The sequence below is a fragment of the Lampris incognitus genome, chromosome 16 (assembly GCF_029633865.1).
Source record: "Lampris incognitus isolate fLamInc1 chromosome 16, fLamInc1.hap2, whole genome shotgun sequence".
In the NCBI taxonomy this organism is placed as follows: domain Eukaryota; kingdom Metazoa; phylum Chordata; class Actinopteri; order Lampriformes; family Lampridae; genus Lampris; species Lampris incognitus.
In genome coordinates, this window is record NC_079226.1 from 3550063 (window position 1) to 3561088 (window position 11026).

General features: G+C 47.3%; 1 protein-coding gene across 1 annotated transcript in view; it reads left to right on the forward strand.

Annotated features, from left to right (window-relative positions):
• The window catches only part of akap6 (A kinase (PRKA) anchor protein 6), a 385428-nt gene extending 375569 nt beyond the window's left edge, over positions 1 to 9859 (forward strand). The window contains exons 22-26 of the mRNA XM_056296282.1: positions 4306 to 4899; positions 4951 to 5083; positions 5372 to 6689; positions 6762 to 7578; positions 8477 to 9859. Of these exons, the coding sequence (XP_056152257.1) occupies positions 4306 to 4899; positions 4951 to 5083; positions 5372 to 6689; positions 6762 to 7578; positions 8477 to 9859 (4245 nt within the window). The remainder of the gene's footprint in view (positions 1 to 4305; positions 4900 to 4950; positions 5084 to 5371; positions 6690 to 6761; positions 7579 to 8476) is intronic.
• The last annotated feature ends 1167 nt before the right edge of the window (positions 9860 to 11026 follow it).

Consider the following 11026-nt stretch of genomic DNA (forward strand, 5'->3'; position numbering starts at 1 on the left):
GTGTTGTGGTGTCTGAAGTGTCACCGACCACCAGTGGCGGTTTGTTCCTTAGGGCGATCGGGCGACTCACCGGACTCACCGCCAGAGAGAACAGGGGGAGACTGTTTCTATCACGTTCTACCATTGTTACGCTAGCTGGGACTGCTCTAGACAGACTGGTCTAGCTGGGACTAGTCTAGACTGAGACTGGTCTAGCTGGGACTGGTCTAGCTGGGACTGGTCTAGACTGTGACTGGTCTAGCTGGGACTAGTCTAGACTGAGACTGGTCTAGCTGTGACTGGTCTAGATTGTGACTGGTCTAGCTGGGACTGGTCTAGACTGAGACTGGCCTAGCTGTGACTGGTCTAGACTGTGACTGGTCTAGCTGTGACCGGTCTAGCTGTGACTGGTCTAGACTGAGACTGGTCTAGACTGTGACTGGTCTAGCTGTGACTGGTCTTGCTGGGACTGGTCTAGACTGAGACAGGCCTAGCTGTGACTGGTCTAGACTGTGACTGGTCTAGCTGTGACCGGTCTAGCTGTGACTGGTCTAGACTGAGACTGGTCTAGACTGTGACTGGTCTAGCTGGGACTGGTCTAGCTGGGGCTGGTCTAGACTGGGACTGGTCTAGACTGAGACTGGTCTAGATTGTGACTGGTCTAGCTGGGACTGGTCTAGACAGTTTGTCCTGCCTTGTCCAATTGGCGTCAAGTCATGTTCCATGGAGTACCGCCCCTTTGGGATGATTTCAGTGGGGTTGAAAACTGCCCAGATCGCTCTGATAGACTTTGATGGTAAGGCAATTTTTTATTGCACTGCAGACACTGCAATGGAATGTCTGTGAGTTCAATGTCTGTAGGTTCAATGTCTGTAGGTTCAATGTCTGTAGGTTCGGGGAGGGCTTGCAAGTAACGTGTTTTCGTCATACGTAACCAGGGCAGCCAGCCATACTTCATTAGTCAGTCAGGGTGCCTTTCCAAGGGGGAGGGGGAACTGGGGGGAATAGCATGATCCTCCCACATGCTACGCCCCCCTGGTGAAACTCCTCACTGTCAGGAGAAAAGAAGCAGCTGGTGACTCCACGTGTATCGGAGGAGACATGTGGTAGTCTGCAGCCCTTCCCGGATCAGCAGAGAGGGTGGAGCAGCAACCAAGACAGCTTGGATGAGTGGGGTAATTGGCCGGTTACAACTGGGGAGAAAAAAGGGGTACCAATAAATGAATAAACAAATAATACGTCAACTGTACTATCACAGACTATAATGATCTCTTGGTTGGCTTCTTAAAGACATAAGGACATTAACACAACGGTTTCTTTTTCTACCCAAGTGAATTTTTAGCCAGTTACCACACCCTTCCGAGCCATCCTGGTCGCTGCTGCACCCCCTCTGCTGGTCCGGGGAGGGCTTCAGACTACCACATATTTCCTCCCATACATGTGGATTTACCAGCCTCTTCTTTTCACCTGACAGTGAGGAGTTTCACCAGGAGGACGTAGTGCGTGGGAGGATCACTCTGTTCCCCCTCCCCCCTGAACAGGTGCCCCGACCGACCAGAGGAGGTGCTAGTCTAGCGACCAGGACACATACCCACATCCAGCTTCCCACCCACAGACACGGCCAATTGTGTCTGTAGGGACGCCCGACCAAGCCGGAGGTAACAGGGATTTGAACCGGCGATCCCTGTGTTGGTAGGCAATGGAATAGACCACCACACTACCCGGACGCCCCTACACAACGGTTTCTAATAGAAACCAAATAATATCTATGCGATTTAGATTATGGGAAGTGCACTTAAAGCTATTTGGTCATGTGGATGATACAGTCAACCTATTAAACACACAATAAAGACACAAAATATACATAACGCACATTAAAATACTCATTCAGCACACTCCAACCTTGTCTCTTGTATCAGTCAGAGCTGACTCTTCAACACTGTTCTCTGGAGTTGGTCAGCGACTGAAGAAAACACCAGATAGAATCTCACACTGAGTCACACAAACACCCAACTTGTCGCAGCACAGTTTCAGTTGTGTGGCTGAATCCTGGACTGGTGAAGAAACTGGACAGGGATTTGAGTTACAGTGTTCACAGGTTATCAAAAGTTCGTCTGATTGGATCTGAGACCTTTCTCCTTTTCTTGCGGTCGAGATTTAACCGTTCCAGTTTGCCGGGAGCCGAGCCAGTCGACTCACTTTGCAGCTCATCAGACTGTCCCCAAGAGACCTCACCCGTCCCATAGTTTGACTTTTCAGAAATTGAGAAAAATCGAGATTGTACATAAGGCACCAACACCGGCATCAGAAAAGAAGAAAATAATAAGGTACACGTCAACTACAAACTGGAGAAACAGATCTAAAGAGAAGTGTGAATGGGACTCGGACTACTGAGCTGAACTTCACTGTTCATCAACTTCCTGCATCCTTTAAAACACTGACCTTTTCCAGCCTGATGGTTTAGCTCGTGCTGGTGTCAGAGGTCAGGGGTACAAATGACCTGTTGCATCAATACGATAACCAACAATCATCAAGAGTTTTTATTTTCTCCAGCTACCCGTCTGATGGGCAAGATGTCCAGCTGCAAGGGCATCCCGGTGGCATGCCGGTCTATTCCCTTGCCTACCAACACAGGGATCGCCGGTTCGGAGCCTCGTGTTACCTCCGGCTTGGTCGGGCATCCCTACAGACACAATTGGCCGTGTCTGCGGATGGGAAACCGGATGTGGGTATGTGTCCTGGTCGCTGCACTAGTGCCTCCTCTGGATGGTTAGAGCACCTGTTTGGGGGGAGGGGGAACTGGGGGGAATAGCGTGATCCTCCCACGTGCTACGTCCCCCTGGTGAAACTCCTCACTGTCAGGTGAAAAGAAGCGGCTGGTGAGTCCACATGTATGGTAGGAGACATGTGGTAGTCTGCAGCCCTCCCTGGATCGGCAGAGGGGGTGGAGCAGAGACCGGGACGGCTCGGAGGAATGGGGTAATTGGCCAAGTACAATTGGGGAGAAAAGGGTGGGGGGTGTCCAGCTGCAAGTGAAGAAGTGGCCACTACAGCCACTGGCAAACACACCTGACCTCTCTGCTGCACTTGGGGTCATGCAAAAATTCCCACTTGTCAGCCATTAGTCGCTGCAAAATAGAAAAATGAGAGTAATGACAAATACACGTTTTTTACAGGTCATCAAAGACTGGATGTGATTGGATTACACTGATTGATAACCTCTCCTCTCAGCAGTAAATGTCTTTTTGAATGTGTCTGCATTGGCGAGACCCAGCGCAGTCATTACCCCCATCTCCCTTATCAGCACGAGAGGAATAAACACAAATCTAATAGAAATTCATCACGCAGACCCCATCTCCACACACACACACACACACACACACACACACACACACACACACACACACACACACACAGCAAGCCAGCTAGTTTATTAGATTAATAGGCTATGAATGGCTAATACGAATTACCTCCCTCTCTTGTTAACGAGACGCGGAGCAATTTGTATAATTATGTCTGTGGAAGGGAAGAATTTCTGTGTCTAAGCATATTTTTAGACAGCCGAGCTTTCTGAAGGCTTTTGATTACGTATTTACTTTGGGGTTTTCATCTTGCTGCCTGCTCTCAGAGGTAGTTTTTGAATAATTCATTGCTTTGTTCCAGAGAAGAATAATTTGTGTTGAGATTTATACACAATTGCTTGAGGGGGCTGCTTTTCCCTCTTTTTAAAAAATGCATTCTGTCAAAATTTGTGTCTGTGTGTTCTCTTTTGAATGGTTTTCTTTTAATCAAATTCACACTCTTTGAAAGGTCATTTTAGACAAAGCCTTTTAAAAGGGGGCTCCAGAGCAACATCTGTCAAAATGATCAATAGCCCAAAGTCAGAACACACACTGTCACGGTGATGTTTACAGGATTGGTGGGAATTGTTGATCTTTATTGACAAAATGCCCTTATGTTTCGACTGGATCCTTAGTATTATAATGATGTTGACTGATGAATTGCAGCAGTCGTTCTCAGTTAGGTCCTCGGGTAGTTCTGTCATCAGTTGATTTCATTCACCTGTTGTTCCAGTTGTTCAGTCTCCAGTCAGGGAGGTTTTACAGCTGGAACAACAGGTGACTGTAGTAAACTACCTGGCAGAAACACCTGAGGACCTGATTGAGAACCACTGAACCACACAAAATAATTATTTTTAGTTTATGACATTTTGGAAATCAGTTGCCATTGTCTTCAGGTTGGGGACAATGTATAACATGAAGTGTCACTTCCCTTGTGTCAATGAACAATTTCAAAATGTTCTGCTCTCTTTGTTTCTACTTTCAGGTGCCTAAAAGCCTTCTGGATCCAAATCTCATGGACCTCCACCAGGACAGCCCAGTCTCAGCCAGCCAGGCAGCACCAGATGACTCCTGGGAGTGGGACGAGATGGACATGACAATCGCAGAGCCCGAACAGCTGGACATGACAGAACCAGACCTCACACACAACCTCCCCACAGGACTGAACCCAGACTCAGACAGGATTCTGCCCAGTGTGGATCAGTCCAACCGGATTTCAACCAATAGAATTCAGTCTCACGAGATCTTGTCCAATAGGGCGTGGTCAGACTCAGAGGATCAGAACCTATCAGTCCAGTCAGATCAGCCCGTGGTGACCTCTCACAGGCCCCAAAACAACAACGTTTACCAGGTCTACAGCCTCCATAATGTTGAATTATACAGACAGCCTCAGTTTCTCATGGAGAAGAAGAATGTTTCCTCCTCCCCAGTGAACCCCAAAGCAGGAAACAGGAAACATCAGATCCTGCTGAAGAGCCTGAGTAAAGACTCCACTTTTTCCTCCATGGAGTCCCTCCCAGACCTCCTGGGGGGGTTGGTGCTGAGCAGCCAGGGTAGACGAGGAGGAGGAGGTAGGAGAGTTGTAGGAGACCAGGAGGTGGGGAGTGAGAGAGTTCACAGCCACAGTGAGAGCAGCGATTCGAGGAGCGGTCGGCGGTCTGAGAGCGAGAGTGGAATCATGAGCGACATGGGAGATATGGAGATGACACCAAACTCTGAGATCCAGGGAGAGGAGGAAGTCCAGGAGGAGGTGAGAAGAGGAGGTAAAGTGGAGCTGAAACTCTCTTACTCCATTGTTCCTGAGTGCCCCTGTGAAAACCCAGATATGATAAATGGTGACGATGTTGGCAGACAGCTGAACCGGACAGATCATCAAGCTCCATCAAAAAATTGCTCCTCCATCTATGACCAAAAAGCAAAAGCTGGGAGGAGGAAGAGAGATGAGATTAAGAGAGAGAAAGGAAGAGGAACAGAGGAAAAGGGAAGTCAACATAGAAGGAAGATAGATGATGAAAATGTAGAAAGTGAGTGGAAGACAGATGAAAGTGCAGGTGAAAGCAGGAGAATGGATGCCAAGAGAGTGGAGGAGAAAAGAAGGAGGCAGAGGAGAGGAGGAGGCGAGGCTGTGGAGATCCTTATAAATGGCCATGGAATCCTTACACCTGCTGACTCTGACTCAGACCACGAGGCGGACGGTCACCGCCCAGCATCCTCCACTTTCTTGATCACCCACAGTGACATCACTGTGTTCAAAGGTCACCAGCACAATTTGGAGACACCTCCCCAACTCAGCCGCCAGTCACCGACCCCGCTGTTATCTCAGGGTTCCTCCTTGGAGTCTCTGCTTGCCCTGAGTGAAGAGTTATTCCCCTCCCCCAAAGACCCTCTGCAGCGTAGTGCCTCCCTGGAAAGCTGCTTGGCCATGTGTCGCAGCACAGGTGGAGAGACCGGCGGCAGTCTGGCCAGCCTTGGGGAGCCAGAGCAGTTGGAGGGCGGTGAGAAGGAGCGGGAGGAAATGGGACTAAAGAAGAACAGGCAAAAAGGAGAAACTTCCTCAGGGGAGCTGAGCCGCAGAACCTTGGAGCTCCTGAAATGTCTGGAGAACATCCAGACTCCACCAGCGATGAAGATGACCCGCAGTGTTTCTGACATGGCAATTCGCAGCACCTTGCCTCAACGGAGCTGGCTACCTAACTCGCCATCCCTTGGTGGTCGAGTCACTCCGCTCTGTGGTCTCCGGAAAGGACCACCATCTTTGATCAATGAGAGCTCAGCAACAGCATCTCTAACAGAGCTGAGTAGCGCGGAAGACTCGTCTCTGGCATCCGAAGATATTGCTGCGCTCAAAAATCACCGGCGTCTCTGCCTTGTCCCTGCCGTTGCAGCATTGAATGCCAACTCATGTTCTTTACGGAAGCATTGCCATGGCAACAACCGAGGCCAGGTAGCAGAGGAAGCAGATGCAGCAAGCTTGAGCATGGTGGTGAATGTGTCGTGCACATCAGCGTGCACAGATGAGGATGAGGATGACAGCGATCTCCTCTCCTCCTCCACACTCACACTCACAGAGGAAGAGCTGGGCATTCGAGACGAAGGGGAGGAGGAAGAGGAGGAAAGGCTCAGCAGCACCTCCTCTGGTGATGAAGATGAAGATGAGGAGGACGAGATGGAGGGGTCTTATGTGCTGGGGCTGGAATACATGAAGAGGGAGTTGCAAAGTTGGCTCAGACCTCCTCGCAATGCCTTCTCAACCTCCTCTAAAACTGAGGCAGGTCTCCGGGACGAGCTACAGTGTGGGACCTCCCTTTCCACCTCCTTGCCTGCCTCCTCCTCCTTAGCTTTCAACACCTCCTCTCACAACAAGGAACAGTGCAGTTTCCTAAACCACTCAGCAATGAAACTTCTAGAAACCCATGCCAACAACATCAACAACAAGGTGAGGACTGAGCAGGAGAAGCAGGAGAACAGGAGGAATGCCACAAAGAGCTACATCAGCCAGTTTGTGGATGACATGGAGAACGGAAATGTGGAACAGAGCAGTTTGAAGGGGAAGGATGAAGATGACGAGCTCCTCCGTGAGGAATCTGGTCTGTTCACCAAGAAAGGAGAGTCGTTTCGAGAATTCTATGTATCCGCCAAAACAGGCGAGTCGGTTTGGGGTGTCAACAGCTTGACAAGGAACAGTGAACCGAACACAACAAAGACAAAGACCCTCTCTTCCTCCACATCCTGTGAGCTCCTCCCATTCCCAGCTACACAAGCATCATCATTGGTGGGTCAGCTGAAAGGGGAGTTACCCTGTCACAGCTCCGCCCTTCCCTCCCCTCCCACCCTCTCCCCATTAGAAGACTGCACATCCCAGAAAACACAGCGTGGCTGCAGGCCTGCAGCAGGCGGGCGGAAAGCCATCACCATTCAGGAAAACTTTGCGTTCTCATCTTTAGTGAAGGAGGAGAGTAAGAGAGAGGTGAGAAGCAAAGAATCATCCCTTGCTCCCAAAAAGCAACACAAACGTCACTCCTCCTGCTGCAGCCAACACCCCTCTTCATCTTCCTCGTTTTCATCTTTCAAGTCATGCAACGGAGAGGAGGGGAAAAAAGAAAATGTTCACAGTTTCGTAATGGAGATTATTGATATGACCTCAGTGGTGCTGAGGAATAAAGAGAACCAGAACCAATGTGAGGAACCATGCCAGGGAGAAAAGAACAGTTCTACTACAGACCAAGAACCTGCATCACTGGCACAGATTAAAGACAAGGTACACTATTAAGACTCTGTTACATCTCCTCCATGATATACAACCTTCGAAGCAGTGAAAGAAAAAAACAAATACTCTTTAGATGAAAAATGTGTGACTTTGACATTGATTTTAGCATTGTGAATACCAATATTGCTGAACACATTAAAGTAACATTTTATTGCATTGACAGGGCTAAAATTCATGAAAAGCTTGGAAAAGTCGATAAATTTGAAAATACAATTTACAGGACCTGGAAAAGCTATTTAAAACTATAGATTTGGAAAAGTCGTGGAAATTTGACTAAAGCAACATCAGCTCTGTTAAATATTTATTTAATATTAATTAAATCGACTAAAAAACAGCCTGTTGAATCATTGCGACAATTCGTTGACATTTTCAAAATATTCATGCAACAGTTTGTCTCAGTATACTAGCATGTCTCTGCTGGCTAGCTTTCTAATCAGTTAGCTAACCAGCTTGTCAACAGGACACCACCACACAAGTGCAGTTTCAACAGGTAGTGGCATAAAATGGACAATTTGGCATGTCTCATATACAATATTTGAGCTACAGACTGCCTTTCACACCATATATGGTGTTAATTCAAAACAATTCAATTGCAACTCTATAAAAAGTTTCTTTTGGTCATGGACATTAAGCTAAAAGGTACGGAGAAGTTATGGAAATGTCATTGAAAACCATCGATTAAAAAAATAAGTGCCTGAACCCTGAGGAAAAGATGGTGATCAGCGTCATTAAAGAGACAGAACAATGACATGACTCACTTCTCTAGGTTTTCTTCATTGGTGTGACCCAATGAATTTTATTCCTGATGGTGTTATTTTTAATAATCAGTTAACTGTAATGGGATTAAAAATGTCCCTTTCAACCTTTTGGTTCCTCTCTTTCTCCATAGGTTCTTGAACACTCCCACCGACCCATCCAACTACGGAAAGGAGACTTCTACTCTTACCTGTCTCTCTCCTCTCATGACAGCGACTGCGGTGAGGTCAGCCAGTGTTCTGAAGACAAAACCATTGCTCCTGAGGGGCTCTCATCATACAGCACCTCCACACAGGACCTCCACAGCTTCAGCCCCATGATGTCTACAAGTCCCAAACCATCAACCTCCTCCAGACCCTCAACTCCTGGCCCAGACTCCAACAAAGACGTTTGTAGTTTTGACCTCGGGTCTTTTGACAGACAGTTTAATGTGAACAACAGCCTTGAAAATCCTCTTGAGGGACATTCCAGCTCCAACCCCACCATGCCCCTCAGCCCAGACATGAGGGATGAGGAGACGCTGTTCTCAGCCTGTACAGAGGAGGTTTACCTTGGACCGCCTCTGTGCTACAGCATAGCACTCACCAAGACGCCCACAAGTTTCAGTCCCAAAGAGGAGAATCTCGGATACCAGGAGCCTGAAATGTCAGATCAAAAGACTGGTTCAAAACTGGATGAAAATTTTGGATATTTGTCTCAGGAGTTGTGGGATTACCAACAAAATTACAGCCCTGGTTACTTGTTGACTGCCACGGAGTCACACTCAGAGCTAGAAAAGGATGTCCGACATCTCTCAGGGGGCATTCCCACACTGAAAAACGAGGAAACACCTCTCATTTCAAATTCCCAAGGGACATGTTCCATTTCTACCCCCACCTCTACATTCTCCTCACCCTCAGAGAACTTTGCCTCCTCTCTGGACGGGCCCAGTACCAAACCAGAGTACAACAAACCTCCCCCACCACGTTTTCTGTCCTCTGGACCAGAGAGAAAGAAGGGAGATGAGACGCCATACTTCCATTGGGATGTTGCTCGGGGCGAAGTTACAGATGCCACGAGCAGGAACACGCAAGAGGAGGAAGTGAGGAGTCATAATGAGGGGACCGCTTATCTTAATCCCCGGGTGCGCGTCGCCCTGATAGACCGCTCTGCCAGCGAATGTTTGGCAGATACTAAAAGGCTTGAATCCAATATGGGTGCGGTAATGACCAAGATAAGTGTCTGCACCTCTGCTACAAATCCCTCCAAAGAGACGGGCTCCTCCGCCACGCACATTAATCCCAAAATTAACCGCTCTGCGATGAAAGGGGGAGATAGAGAGGAGGAGGAGTGCGGAGGAGTGGTGGATACTCGGGGGATGAAGCATGAGAAGGGAAGGAGAGGATGGGCCAGTACACAGCAGGAAGCAAAGGCGACGGTGGCAAAACAGGTTAGAACTCCAACTATTAGTCTGATCCCGTATCTCCTAAAATTAGACATGGCCCAGACAGCCCCTTCACCTCTGCTGTCCAGGTAATACACAGAGAGAAGGAATGAAATGAAATGATGGGAGTGTCTTTCTCTTTCATTTCCAGTGAGACAGGAGATATTATACTGTTACTACCCTCCCCCGTGCTCTTTTTTCTAACTTTCTTCTCTTCCTTTTCCCTTTTCCTTTTCCTTTCTCTTCTTTTTTCTTTCTTCTTTTTCTTCTCTTGTCTCCTCTCTGGCCTTTTTGCGTTTGTTTTCTATTCTATTCCTTTGTTCTTTTCATTTCTTTTCCTTTTTTCTTCTAATTTTCCTCTTATCTAGTCTGTTCCTCTAATTTTCTCTTCCCTTTTTTCTATTATTCCTTTCTTTTCGCTTGTCTTTTTTTCTTCTCTTCTGCTTTTTCTTTTTCTGTTCTTTTTCTCTTTTACTTCTCATCTCTCCTCATTTTTCTTCTCATCTCTTCTCTTCCCTTTTTCTTTTCTATTCCTTTCTTCTGTCTTGTCTTTTCTCCTTTGTTTTCTTTTGTCTACTCTTTTCTATTTTCTTTTCTCTTCCATGTTCTTTTTCTCTTTTCTTCCTCTTTTCTCATTTCTTCCTCTCTCCATCTCTTCATTTCATTTCTTTTCTATTTGGTTCTCCCATTCCTCTCTTCTTTTCCTCCTCTCCTTTCCTTTCCGCACCTTTGCCCCTCCTCCTCCTCCTCCTCCTCCTCTCGTCTCCCTCAGGTGTTAATGAAAGAGGGATTTGCAGACTTCTCAGTTTTTTAGTTAAAAGGTTCGGCTCTGCAGAACAACATCAGCATAATGACGATCAGTCACATTACATTACAATTCATCAACCCAGCGTTCTTTCCTTTCCCGCAGTGATCTTTCACTTCATTTCATCGGCAAATTAGTCCGTTTGTGCACTTTTTAAGTGTTCTGTTTCCTTATGCAAATAACTTTGGTGTTGTCTTAACTCCTGTGATACACCTTCACATTTCGTTCAATCCTTTTTTGGTTTTAAAGACTAATGCAGCCTAATTTTAGCAGTGATTTTTTATTTATTCATGTCATTTTATTCATAGAGAGGTGAAGAAGAGAGTGCAGGCAGGGTGGAGTGGGTGGAGAAGAGTGTCAGGAGTGATGTGTGACAGAAGGGTACCAGCAAGAGTTAAAGGGAAGGTTTACAAGATGGTTGTGAGACCAGCTATGTTGTATGGTTTGGAGACAGT